Genomic DNA, 14,926 nt, shown 5'->3' with positions numbered 1-14,926 from the left:
ATTTTAAAATTAGTAAATCAACTTCAGAAAACCAAATGGCCTCCACCATTCATGATAAAATTGACAACGTTGTCACATTTAAAATATTCCTGGGAACACGGTCATGCCAAAACTTACACACAGTACTAGCTAATTGGTATTGGGCATAGATAAGGCTGAACTACGCTATACAATGGAGTATACCAATATCAAATAAAGCTTAGGAAATAATTGCAATAGGGTCAAATCCAAGACCTGGGTATGCATACAGCGATACTCTATGATCAATAAGCGGACCTAGCATGGATTAAATAAGGTAGGATTAGGCTAGGGTTAGAATTAGGGGTTACAGTGCATGGTTATATTTTAGGGTTATATATAATTGATCACTGGTACACAAAAGCAAGGTTTTGATATTCTACATAACACTCGTGCAAAAAAATAATATAAAACAATACTAGATGTAGCAAAAATAAGAATAAGGGAAGGGTTAGGAATATCGGAATTAAACACTTCAAGGAGCTCCATGCTCATGGTTGATCTCCTTTGTTTTGGCACTTGCCGAACTCCTTCATGCCCGCCCCAAGGTCCCTTTAAATAGTTCAGAATGCCTGGGGGGTGGTAAAGGATCAGTGATCAGCTGACCACCAGTCACATAATCAGAAGTTGGTCCACCTTGCTACCGATCTGTGACAGCTCAGGCTTTATCTTGTAAGCACGCAGTGAGCGCACTCACATCACATAAACAATGGCCACCTAAAAATGAAAATGTGCAGCATTTGAGTGGAAAAGCTGAATATATATATCGGGTGGTCCTAATGTGGTTATTAGGTGGAACCATTGTCATAGCCAGGGGCTCCTTAGAAGACAAAATGATTTGTTATTTCCCCAAACAAATTTGCCCAAATTAAACAAGGCCCTGGAAAATGGTGAAATGAAAGTGCAAAAATACCACACTTTTAACTGAACTGAACTGAAAAAATAGGAACAAATTGAGCAAGCCTATGGAAAATGGTGCCACCTAAAAGGGGTAAAATAGCTGCTGCCCTTAAAGCTGAACTCTGGGCACAAAAACGTAAATTTAAATATACAGTCCCCAATTGCCTCAAAAAATAGAAATCCACTTTGTGTGCACCTAATGACTTTGCAAACCTGGTTACTACTTTGTGAGATCATCACTGTGCCTGTTCAAAGAAAGTAACTGTGGGAGGGACCCAGAAGGCTTCACCCACTGCAGGCTGCTGGAGATAACTACAAGAGGGGGCGGAGATAAGACCAGTCACCCTGCACACAAGGAGAAGTAGAGCAGCAGTGACTGGTCTTGATAACAGAAGTTTCATGCACACTGAATTTTGGCCGGGATCTTAAAAAAATACAAAAAGTACACCAAGATTCAAATAAGAATATGTGTCTTTTGTATTTAGACAATATTTACTTTTTAAATAATTCAGTTTTAAAGTGTATGCATATGCAAAACTTTTTTGCAATTTTTACAGTTATCATTAGTACAAAAGGTGATTGGAAATGTTCCAGTGGGGATGCCTATTTCAATGACAACTGCCTAATAGTAAGATTCCTTCCATTTTGTAGAGATTTCCTCTCTTTACCTGTTGCATCTCTGAAACAGGAAGAAAAAGGAAAATGTCCCGGGAATAGCAAAAAATATCCCCAAAAAAATGTGGCTATGTATGCACTGTAACAGGTTTCAGATTAAAAAATACATTTGCGAAGTAGGCATGTACAGTAAGCTCAGCTCAGTTTTTATTCAGCAATACTAGGCCTTCTTTATCAAAAATGTTCTAAAGGAAACGTCTTCTTGTTGCACATATTGACTTACCAGCTGTGAGCTGTCATTTTGAAATGCATGTACGCCAGTCAGCTTTCTGATGGTGACAACATGGACCATTCCTGCATAAAGTGTGTTAAAACAGCCACTTGTAGTCTCTATCTGAAGCCCGGGTAACAGAGTGACAATGCAGAAGCACAGTTGGCACTTAGGGAAAGAATGTTGTTCTTCAACAGAAAATGTCTTAACAAGGATCTTCATGGCAGGATCACCGCAAAATATTTTTAAGAAAGCAGTAGATTCAAAACCATTGACTTTTGAAATTACATTAAGTGGGTAAAGCTTATCTGAGATTTTAGTGATTGGGTTTACATGTGCTTTAACTATCACTAACCAGTTTTCATGCTTTTGTGTATTGCAGGACTTTATGGTAAGAAGGGAATCTCTTATCAAGTATGCTTCTTATAGTTCAACAACTAAAGAATTTCGGTAAGTTGATAAAAAATAGATAATTAGATAGTAATTGTTCTAAAAATATATTTAGTACATGTGCCTTTGTATTTTTCTGTAAATAATATTTGTAAAACTAGTACATTCTTATTTTGTTTGATGTTATTTAGACACATTTTTGCGGGCCCCCTGTGCTTCAGACTTCCTCATTTCACACAATATCCTCTAAAATTTGCTACCCAAAGTTAAAATTAACTTAAATTGCATTAGGTGTTCAGGAAACTCCGTGGTATTTAGAGAAATGTAGCTCTCCTTAGATTCTGTAAGAAGTCATATACATTAAATATATTGGTTTTGTTGGAAACTTCAGGCTGGGTTCACACAATTGTGAATTGGATGCAGGTTTTTCTGCATCCGATTAGCATGACAGGAGATTGTGACTGGCTCGGTTCACACATCTCTGGAGTGGCTGCGGAGCGAATTGCACAAAGGTCCTGTGCGACTTTGGCTCAGTTTCAGGTCCGAATTCAGGCAAAAATTCGGGCCTGATTCGTCCCTGAAACGGGGAACAGGGATGCACCGGACCCCTGCTGTTGTTAACCGCATCTGATTTAAGTGTGAACCCAGCCTAAAGGTCTGTTCAAACCAACTTTTCTACCCTCTGGCTCCCCATCCACCCTGGAGGCACATATCCCAGAATTCCCTGACAGGTTACTTCTACAACAGCAGGCGAGCCACATAACCAAAATAATATTAGGTGCTTGCTTGTTATCAAACGCTTTCTAGGAGATGGTCAGGAGTGTACTAGATCAGTCATAGTGGCAGTAAGTCAACACTATAAAGATTTTCAATTGTTGGAGTATACTATACATAGAGAGACTGTATATATTGATTATGCTAGGGTTCATGCACACTGGACGGGTTCATGCAAACTGGAAGGGTTCATGCACACTGGATGGGTTAATACACACTGGACGGGTTCGTGGACACTGGACAGGTTTGTGCACACTGGATGGGTTAATGCACACTGGATGGGTTAATGCACACTGGACGGGTTCATGCACACTGGACGGGTTCATGCACACTGGACGGGTTTGTGCACACTGGACAGGTTCGTGCTCACTGGATGGGTTCGTGCACACTGGACGGGTTCGTGCACACTGGATAGGTTCGTGCTCACTGGACAGGTTCGTGCTCACTGGATGGGTTAATGCACACTGGACAGGTTCATGCACAGTGGACGGGTTCGTGCACACTGGATGGGTTAATGCACACTGGATGGGTTAATGCACACTGGATGGGTTAATGCACACTGGACGGGTTCATGCACACTGGACCCTGTTAACCAGCTCCCTAGACGCTCTTTTCCTGGCAGCAGAAAAAGGATTGACACTTGTAAAGGCTTTGTAAAATAAATAAGATGTGCTGTTATTGACTGAGATATTATCCTAAAAGTGATTAGGTAACAGATGCAATAAATAATATGCAATAACCAAAATCAAACAATAATGAATGTTCGAATCATGGGCATCCGCAGGTAGGGGCAAGGGGGGGCAAATGCCCCCCCTTGGAATCTCAACTTCCCCTTTTAAGTGGTTGTTAAGCCACTTTATACCATCCTGTCTGTTCTGTTTAATAATCATGTGTGCCTGTGTGTCTGTGTTTTAAAAAAATAAGCTGTTCTTTACCAGTATTCAGAGGGCCGAGCGCCGCTCACATGACCCGTCAGCTCTCTCCGGCTGACAGCTGCCTGCAGTGGGCGGGGCCAAGGATTCCTCACTGATGTCAGTTGGGAGGGGAGGAGGAGGGGAAGAGGAGAGGAGGAAAGAGGTGGCGGGTCACGTGAGCGGCGAGTGACACTCTATACTTGTAAAGAATGGCTTATTTTTATAAAAAAACGACACCGGGGCACACAGGATTATTAAACAGACTGTAGACAGGACATGAAACTTTAAATGAAACTACAGCAGCAGAAGAGGAGGGGGGTGGGCACTGACACAGGAGCAGACAGGCAGGGAGGACAGAAGAGGACAGAGGGCTGCGGATGATGAAGGCACGTAAACTGACCACAGTGTCAGGGCTCAGCAGCCATGGTATACCGTGGTCAGTTTACAGAGGGGAGGACATAGCCAGGCAGGATCAGCCAGGTATTTTAGGTGATAGAAGGGGCCAAATTACACAGCAAAGCACTGTGCTGTATAACATGCTTTAAAGGAATATACTCAAAATAAGTATAATGACTAAGACCCTCCCCTTCATTACATTGTTGAAAAGAGGTGGAGCATGGGTGACCTTAAAATTATGCCCCCCCCCCCCCTGAAAAAAGCTCTGCGGACGCCCATGGTTCGAATGGCCAAGTTTCTCTAGATAAGTGAAACTCTTTGTGTCTAGAACGGTGTAACAAGTGAATTACATCAAAAATAACTTTTTTGTGAATAAGTAGCCATGATCTGTTCACAAAAAATGACAAATAATAAATGGTGCAAAAAGTTCATAAATAGTCCAGTGCTATGTGTTTAGTAGAAAGATGACGCTCCAACTTTCCCACATTGAAATACAACAAACTATTTGTAGTGCAGCTGAAATAATCCACAATGGAAAGTGTGTCACCGCTGTGCTCTATATGTGAAAATTAACTGCTTACCAAATCATATGATCCCACCAAGAGATCATATGTGTGTAATTGGAAGCACCTCTGAAGACGTGAAATTCGTTTAGGTACAGCGTCGCACGACCGCGCAATTGTCCGTCAAAGTCACGCAGTAAAAAATCGCAAAAAAAACCCTGGTCGGAATGGGGGTAAAATCTTCCGGGGCTTAAGTGGTTAAGCTTTAATTTTAAAAAAAAAAAAAGCAAACTGTTTGTTTTTTATGCAGAGCTGCACCAGATTTTGCACTCTCCAGTTTTAGTAAATCAACCCCATATGCTTTTATTGAGGTGTGTTCAGGGAATTAGGCAAAAAAAGCCTCAAAACTGTGAGTTTAGAAGAAACAATGTGCATGAGCCCTAAACTACAGGGAGAATAGAGCAGCATTTGCTTCCTATTGTATCTGTGTTTGAATACCTGCATGGGTTTCATACATAACATTTAAACTACCTTGGAATAAGAACAGCAGTTTTGATGCTAGGAGATGTGTTTGGCATGCACAAAGTCCACGTTAGTTGAAATGCACAGTTTGGATGGGTTGATCTAGCTAATGCATACTTCATAACTTTTAAACTTACAAAGAAGAATACTATGAGAAAACTGCACTGGACACACCAAAGCCTAATGTGGACATATAGGGTTTAATTTACTAAAGTCAAAAAGATTGCACTTTGCAAAGTGCAATTGCATTCTGCAAGTGCAGTTGCTCCAGGGCTTAGTAAATGAGGCAACTCTTCACTTTGCAAAGAATACCCAATCACATGCAAGGAAAAAACAAAAAAAAAAAAATAAATAAATTTCTGCTTGCACGTGATTGGATGGTAGAAGTTAGCAGCGCTTCTGCTCATTTACTAAGCTCCAGGGCAACTGCTCATGCAGAGTGCAACTACACTTTTCAAAGTGCACAGTCTTTTTACCTTTAGTAAATCAACCCTATAATGTGAGCATGTAATGTGGGTCTAATATGGTTATAATGTAAAAGGGTATTGTCAAATAATAATTACCATATGTTATGATGAGAGCAATTAAAACACCCCTACATGCACAGAAACTTGTTTAAAGTGGTTGTAAAGGCACAAAGTTTATTACCTTCATGCATTGTATGCATGAAGGTAAAAAACCTTCTGTGTGCAGCAGCCCCCCCCCATACATACCGGACCCCCCATTGGCTCCCGCTGCTGTCAATCACAGCCAGTGAGCCAATCAGGAGATGGAGGGGCTGGGCCGAGCTGCAGCTCCATGTGTGAATGGACACACAGAGCCGCAGCTCAGGAGCACCCCTGCTTGGGTGCCCCCAGATCAAGCTGCTTGATGTGGGAGACCCGGCAGGAGGGAGGAGCCAGGAGCTCTGGCATGGGACCCAAAAGAGGAGGATCCGGGCTGCTCTGTGCAAACTCATTACACAGAGCAGGTAAATATAACATGTTTACATGTTTGTTATTTAGAAAACAAAACAAAAAACAATGCTTTAATATCACTTTAACTTTTATTCCTTAAAAGCCCGTCTTCAGATTAGGCAAAAAGTAAAAATCTCAGTCTCCAGCATTTTCTCTTTTATAAAGCAGCTCTAGCTGCTATAGTCACCCTATCTTTGGTGCTGTCCCCCACAGACTGACTGCTTCAGGGCTATTTCACTTTCAATTTGAATGATGCCTAGCATCATTTAACCCACTTATTTTGAGCCTAAGGTGTCAGGGCTTGGCCTTTCACTTCTAAATCACAGGAGAATGCTGCAGAGAGCTTGTTCTGCAGCATGCAGGATTCGTCCACTCCTGGAACAAGAAGAGACCAAAGAGAACCTGTGGCATCACACAACTGACCTGAAGACATCTTGAAAAGGGTACATATACAATTTTTTTTAAAGGGTCAGGAGGTGCTCTTGTGGAAGAGATGGACACATTTTGAGGTATCTGAATCATGGAGGTGAGCAAGTCAAAATAAAATCAAGAAAATTTAAAATATACTGTATAACTGTAATACATTTTAAAAAAACTGAATTTTACAAACTAAAATCCATTTAACAATTTATTCCTCTAAAAAAATGTATTTGAAAATGATCACACAAGTTAAAAAAAGCATCCCCACCACGTTGACATCCTATAATTTAAACCGCAGGAAAATATTTCCCCCCTTCCCCACCAAAGTGCAGGGAGATAAGTCAGTCCCATTATCAGCAGGGACAGAACATAACATTCCAACTTCTGTTGAGGGTGGAGTATAAAAGCCAGGATCGTCCTGCAGCCCGTGATTACAGAGATGCCAGGCAGCATCATCTAGGCGTTGTGTAGCTGGAAAATACTGTGGTCCACTGGACCACGGAATTTGGGTCGAAAGGCAGGACAGTCCCAAAGAATCCTGGATTGTTGCTAGGTTTGCACATGTGCCCCCACATTTTTACAATTTTGAGTCTCTAAGTTCTAATGAGGTGGAAACTCATGCTACAGTAACTCTGATACATAAACCAGATGTATTTCTAACATATCATACCTCATTTTCCAATAAACAATCTGTATGTGGTGACAATTACTGCTATGATTTATGACTGGTAAGTTATAAAACGAGGAGAAAGCTGTAGCAAATAATCCAAATGCTATGCTTGGGTATCAGATATCTGGTCATCTAGTCTTTAAAGATCATAATTAAATTTGCAAGGGTCTGTGGTTGATGTCCTTCACCTCCAATCAATTTCAAGTTGACATTTTACAATTAAAGGTTAGAAAATAAAAGCAGGCATCTGACAAGCTAAATAAAAAAGCTGACATATTGTTTCCATGTTTTCATACTTTCTAATTGTATTTTATCTATTCAAAATAATACAGAACATTTTACCTTGAGCATCCCCTGATCACATACCTATTTATTTAACTTGTCTTCTGATTTCTCTGTGTCCATATTTAGCTCCTCTAGAAGCAAAACTGAAGATCATCCAGAAATAGCACCTTCTGAATCAGCATTTCAATCACATCCTAGCCACCATTCTTCGACTGATTTAGAGACGATGGTTCCTCCATCAAACAATATTGTGGATCAGAGCAGTGTGAAAATTCAGAGACACACGAGAGCCCAAAGTCTTACACAAGGCCCTGCCCAGCACAGTAATCTACACAGTGCAAGACTGGCTACCTTACCTTCACCCAGTACCTTCAGTCCCTCTAAAACGATACAAGATTTACCCATGCAGAGGACACAAGATACTGAGGAAGAGTATCTGTATGCTGAAAACAGAACTTCTAAAATTTCTCCAATTGAAGCAAAAAGTAAAAATGACATGGATTTAAGTTTCAATAGTAATACCTCAATGAATCACAACCGTAACAAACAAAATACAAAGTCTACTCCACCACAGAGGCCTCCACCCCCAAAAGTCAAGGGCTTAAATTCAACAAAAGAAGCAAACACTTCACAAAACAGCACCGCATTTGGGCAGAAGCTTCCCACTAATTGGAAAAACAATACAATGTGGAGCAGCAGCTCCTCAGAGTCTGAAACTCCCTCACACCATGGGAAAATATCACTCCGTATATCTGAATCTGGTCTCCAGTTATCGCCTCTGGTTGGGAATGATGAGGTGGAAGATGAAGTATTTGTTAAGGACCAAGAGTTGGGAAGGTCCCCTGAAATTCATTTTGTTCCCCCATCGCCGCCTCCATTCCCTCCCCCAACTCTGGAAGATGCCCTTTTGAAGGAAAAGCAAGAGAAAATACATACTTTGCTGGCTACTCCCCCCAAGCATTATGAAGGAAATGTGAGGAAAGACTGGAAAGAAATGTAAGTTTTAGCTGAAAAGTACTTTATGCAGTACAAGATAAGTGCTAAATGTGATTAGTTGAGAATATTAGCTGGCTTCTTTTCTGGATTCCCCCTCTTAGTTTAAAAACATGCACTATAAAAATAAAGCAGTAACAGAACAGTGTAACACTGGCAGGGAGGACTGGGCCAGGGGGCAGGGGGGCAATTGCCCCCTGGGCCACTCTGATGTCCTGTAAAAAGGCTTCACTGCTTCTGCCACAGACATGCCTAAAGGATTCCTGGTGAAGAGAAGAAAAAAGTCCCCGCTGCTGACCTACTGAGTGCGGGTTGAAGACAAGGGCAGAAACCAGGCCTCCCTCTCCAGCATAGGTTGTGTAAACTGTGTCTGAGGACAGGCCGGTTCCATGGCCCACTGGAGACTCTCCTCCCCTGACCAGCCCTAACCAAGCTGCCCCAGCTCCCCCCAACCGCCCCCTGCTGGCCAGGTTGGGAACCTGGATTCAGCTGGTGAGTAGAGAGTACCTGGAGCAGGGCTTCAGCCTGGAATGAGGGTCAGGAGGAGGATGGGAAGAGTGGGAGGGGGCCGAGTCGCTGCACCATGGGCCTCTGGTTTGTACCTGCCCCCTGGGCTGAAAGTTGCCAGTCTGCCCCTAAACACTGGCCATATACCAGTAGAATATACACATTGCATTATGTATGATTTTTCCTGTACAACAACCATATTCACAGTCTGTTCTGCTCATTCAAAAAAAATCCATCCTGATACTTCAAATTTTCTCACAACTGTGGTCAAAAACTAAAGTTGATTAACCCTACTAGCAATTACAAAATTGAATGTTCAAAAACGAAAACTGAAATTCTACTGGTGTACGGACTTAGACATGCACAGAAGAGAAATGTTCTGCATGTACTAAAAATGTACATACTGTCAAAGGACAGCTGCAATTAGTTTATGTCTCTGTCTTCTCTGTCTTGCATTTCTGTCTGCTGGCACTGGGGTCAGGGAATATATACTAGTCTTGAGAGAACAAATATTCGGTATGTATATTCCATTGCCCATTCTTCAAGTAGAACTATAGGCAAAACTTTTTTTTTCTCATTTTCGAAAGAGTAAGGGAGGGTTTAACCTCTGTCAGATTTTTTTTTGCCATCTGTGCCTCATTGCGGAGATTTCCTGTCCAATAGCTAAACAGGAAGTGAGAGGAAATCCCTGCAAATTAAGGGAATTGCTTGGGGACCTCCAGGTCACCAGAACCTGTATCCTCATTAGAACATTTCCCCTCTATTGCTTTTCTGGGGACATCCAAAAATGTGGGATTCTCTTTTACTTTCACTTTTAATGATGGTAAACATGACAATTAGAGAGGGTGAATCTCCTTTATGGGGGCACAGACAGCAATAAAAACCTAATAGGTGTTCTAATCCATCTCCACTCTGTCCAAAACTAAAAAAAATGTTTTTCCTTTAGTTATACCTTAAGGTTTTAAAGTTTGTTTATAGCAGCAGTTAACGACTTAAGCCCCGGAAGATTTTACCCCCTTCCTGACCAGGGGGTTTTTTGCGATTTTTTACTGCGTGAATTTAACGGACAATTGTGCGGTCGTGCGACGCTGTACCTAAACTAATTTCACGTCCTTTTTTTCCCACAAAAAGAGCTTTCTTTTGGTGGTATTTGATCACCTGTGTGATTTTTTTGATCATGCGCTATAAACAAAAAAAGAGCGTAAATTTTGAAAAAATAACAATTTTTCTCCCATTTTTTTATATGAAATTCCCCCAAAAAAAATGTAAAAATCCAAATGTTTTTACATTTTCGGCCAATTTGTTTTATGCTACATATGTTTGGTAAAAAAAATTGCAAAAAGCGTATTTTGATTGGTTTGCGCAAAAGTTATCACGTTTACTAACAAAGGGAAAGATTAATGGCGGCGATCTGCGATTTTTTTGTGGGACTGCGACATTGCGGCGGACAGATCGGACCCTTGACTGACATTTTTGACACTTTTGGGGTTACCAGTGACATTACTGCAGTAATCAGTGCTATACATATGCACTGTTACTGTAAAAATGACACTGGCAGGGAAGGGGTTAACTGTATTGGAGAGGGAGGGGTTAAGTGTGTCCTAGGGGCGTGTTTCTAACTGTGATGGGACATGTGTACTATTGTAAAAACAGAGATCAACGGTTCTATATAGTAGATCTCCATTTTTACACAGGGGAGAATGACAGGCGGCTTTTTTACATAAGCCGCCCGCCTTTCTCCCTCTCTACCGACGATCGTAGTGTGACCGGCGGACATCGGGCTTGCAATCACAGTCTGTGTGCTGGAGCTCCTCTCCCCAGTTACCCTCCATCACTTGGAGTTAGCATTAGCTGTCAGAAATGATTTATGCAGATAGCAGAAAAGGCAGTCAGCAGACAGAAATCACACTTGTTGCTTTGTATTGAGGCAAGTCCACACTACAGAAGGACATGCTTTTTCATGTCAGAGGTTTAAAACAATTTTAAGCATAAATGGTATGTATGAGTGAAGGTGATATTGACATTTGGGTGCAGAAGATCTTTCACAGTCCAGGTTTTTCTCCCTAGAAAAGAATGGTCATCCTCTTAAGCATTTAATTTGTAAAACGATCTGGAATATATTTTGGAAAACATAGACTTTCTAAGCTAAAAATCAACACATTTTTTACAAAAGATATACAATTCTCACAAATTTACATATTCCACTTCTCTGTGCCAATTTAGGCAGCACTATCAATGTTTATGTAGGAGCAATGGGGTTGAAATACTAAAGGCAAATATACTGTGCACTGCAAGTGAACTTGCTCCAGAGCTTAGTAAATGAGTCAAAGCTTCATGTCACAAAAGTATTTTTGCTTGTACATGATTGGATGGTAGAAATCAACAGAGCTTCTCCTCATTTCAGAATTTCCCTCAGATCTACAGCAAATTTATTTGAAGTGCACTTGCAGTGCACAGTATATTTGCCTTTAAATAAATTGATGTAATACCATATAGCAGTGATGAGGAACCTTGGCACCCCGGATGTTTTGGAACTATATTTCCCATGATGCTCATGTACTCTGCAGTGTAGTTGAGTATCATGGGAAATGTAGTTCCAAAACATCTGGGGTGCCAAGGTTCGCCATCACTGCCATATAGTATAATACCATATAGTAATCCCCTGTGCTGGGATAAATAAACCTTAAATACTGATAATATTACTGCTGCTACTTCAACAAACACATATATCATAAAAAATAAATCCAACATGCAACTGAGTATTCCAAATTACACGTAAGGGAAATCAGTAGCGCATTATGACAATCCAAAATCATAAATTTAAATCCATAAAGAAGTTAAAAAAAGTTCTTAAAGAGTAGTCCATCAACAAACTTGAAGATACATGTGAGTAGCATATTCCAGAAGAGACCATGGTAACCCGATGTGAAATTACAGGAACACCTCACACTCCACCACCGATGTGTAGTCACACTCCTGATAAATTAACTACTCACCAGAACAAAATGCCTTTCCACTCTTAATGATAAGGCCAAGATCACTTAAATGATTTGTCCCGATCACCTAGATGGTGGATGTGCGATCATCTCACTGTCTCCTCCTCACTGATGTTATAGTCCTGACATATGTAAAAAGGAATAACCTCCACTAGTGTGATACTGTTTTATAACATCACATTTATTAAAACTCCAATAATTACGCTCACATAATCCAATCATAAAAATCGCATAAATTACACTGCTGAGCGTCTCCTGTAGATCTCACCCTCTCCACGCTGGTGAATAGATCGCTCTGAGACACCCGCTGGTCATTAACAGCTGTTTCCGGATGCCGTGTAGTCATGCCCCGACGCATTTCGTCGTTTCTGGCTTCGTCACAGGGGGCTGCACATCAGCTGCACATCAAAACATTACTATGTAGGTCAGCAAAATTATATATTTTTTAAATAATTTTCTATTATTATGATGTAGCACCCTCCTAGGTAGGTGCTAGTGAGAGAGTATAGTTTTTGGCTGCCTATTAGAGGAGCAGCAGGGAAATCTATATTGCTTTCTGCCTACCAGAGAGCAGGATCTGTGAGTTAGGTGTGCTCAGTGTGTGATTCATTGGGTCTAGATAGTGTTTCACGATGGTCCAATAGGGAGGCATGTTGGCAGTGGGAGGAAACCTGACCAATGGGTACACCAGCTTTGATACAGTCCCAGTGATTGGTAGAGACTGGCTGTCTCGGTGCATTATGGGATACTGTATAAAAGCCAGGAGCACATGTGCTGTGGGGTCTTTGGCTGTTAAACAGAGTCCTGGAGGGAGGGTGGCGGCTGCCTCCTCATCTGTAGCAGTGGCACGCGGTCACGGGCAGTCGGCCTGGGGACCAGAGAAAAGGAATTGAACTGGAGGGGTAGAGACACTGGAGACCCTCAAAAAACAGTAACTAGGCAGGTATCCTGAAGATAATCTACCTAAATAATTTGTTTGAACAGAGACTTGACCAAAATCCATCTAGTGGCAAGGTGAATCTCCAGCCTGGCTGCATCTCCAGATAGGAGTCCTCATCCATCGTAAATAGTTAAATTTGGAGTATCCCACTATTCCCTTCTCCTATCCCTATTTAAAATAAAACACCAAAAACAACTACATACCCCTGGACTGATCATTGACTGAGCCAAGAAATAAAGTGTTAATTTTTGAATGCCAGTGTTGCTAACAGTAACCCAGGGGGACCCGAGAGTGTGTTATCCAGCAGTCCCCAAGGGGGCAGTGCTACAATGACATGCTTTTGCTTTAATCTTTTCTAACTTTTTTGATAAATTGCAGCCCATGCATACTTCTGTGCTTTAAGTAAAGTTTTCATTTGTTGCATTCTTTATTCATGCATTTCAGGCATTTTTAACATTTCAGCGCTTTCGGAATGTGTTTACAGGGAGGAGAATTGAAGATCACAAAAAATACTGTAGAGTTCATTTCAGGCAGGTTTCTAACAGCTTTGCTCACACCATATACAGTATCTCACAAAAGTGAGTACACCCCTCACATTTTTGTAAATATTTTATTATATCTTTTCATGTGACAACACTGAAGAAATTACACTTTGCTACAATGTAAAGTAGTAAGTGTACAGCTTGTATAACAGTGTAAATTTGCTGTCCCCTCAAAATAACTCAACACACAGCCATTAATGTCTAAACCACTGGCAACAAAAGTGACACCCCCTACACCCCTAAGTGAAAATTTCCAAATTGGGTGCAAAGTGTCAATATTTTGTGTAGCGACCATTATTTTCCAACACTGCCCTAACCCTCTTGGGCATGAAGTTCACCAGGGCTTCACAGGTTTCCACTGGAATCCCCTTCCACTCCTCCATGATGACATCACAGAGCTGAAGTATGTTAGAGACCTTGCGCTCCTCCACCTTCTGTTTGAGGATTCCAAACAGATGCTCAATAGGGTTTAGGTTTGGAGGCATGCTTGGCCAGTCCTTCACCTTTACCCTCAGCTTCTTCAGGAAGACAGTCGTCATCTTGGAGGTGTGTTTGGGGTCGGTCTCATGTTTGAATACTGGCCTGCGGCCCAGTCTCCGAAGGGAGGGGATCATGCTCTGCTTCAGTATGTCACAGTACATTTTGGCATTCATGGTTCCCTCAATGAACTGTAGCTCCTTAGTACCAGCAGCCCTCATGCAGCCCCAGACCATGACACTCCCACCACCATGATTGACTCTAGGCAAGAAACACTTGTCTTTGTACTCCTCACCTGGTTGCCACCCCACACGCTTGACACCATCTGAACCAAATACGTTTATCTTGGTCTAATCAGACTACAGGACATAGTTCCAGTAATTGATGTCCTTAGTCTGTTTGTCTTCAGCAAACTGTTTGCGGGCTTTCTTGTGCATCATCTTTGGAAGAGGCCTCCTTCTGGGACAACAGCCATGCAGACCAATTTGATGCAGTGTGCGGCGTATGGTCTGAGCACTGACAGGCTGACCCCCCACCCCTTCAACCTCTTCAGCAATGCTGGCAGCACTCATACGTCTATTTCCCAAAGACAACTTCTGGATATGACGCTGAGCATGTGCACTCAACTTCTTTGGTCGACCATGACGAGGCCTGTTCTGAGTGGAACCTGTCCTGTTAAACCGCTGTATGGTCTTGGCGACGGTGCTGCAGCTCAGCTTCAGGGTCTTAGAAAACTTCTTATAGCCTAGGCCATTTTTATGTAGAGCAACAATTCTTTTTTTCAGATTGTCAGAGAGTTCTTAGCCATGTCATGCCTTGTTGAACTTCCAGTGACCA

The 14,926-nt window shown here is 41.7% G+C and overlaps 1 protein-coding gene across 2 annotated transcripts in view; it reads left to right on the top strand.

Annotated features, from left to right (window-relative positions):
- Positions 1 to 14,926, top strand: part of SHROOM3 (shroom family member 3) — a 565,109-nt gene that overhangs the window by 515,548 nt on the left and 34,635 nt on the right. For both annotated transcript variants that reach the window (XM_082260159.1, XM_082260158.1), the window contains exons 7-8: positions 2,187 to 2,254; positions 7,761 to 8,630. In XM_082260159.1, coding sequence (XP_082116285.1) covers positions 2,187 to 2,254; positions 7,761 to 8,630 — 938 coding nt within the window. The remainder of the gene's footprint in view (positions 1 to 2,186; positions 2,255 to 7,760; positions 8,631 to 14,926) is intronic.

This window comes from Pelophylax lessonae, assembly GCF_965119305.1.
Source record: "Pelophylax lessonae genome assembly, chromosome: 1".
In the NCBI taxonomy this organism is placed as follows: Eukaryota; Metazoa; Chordata; class Amphibia; order Anura; family Ranidae; genus Pelophylax; species Pelophylax lessonae.
Note: the sequence above shows the minus strand (reverse complement) of the source record. Positions and strands in the feature narration are given on the sequence as shown.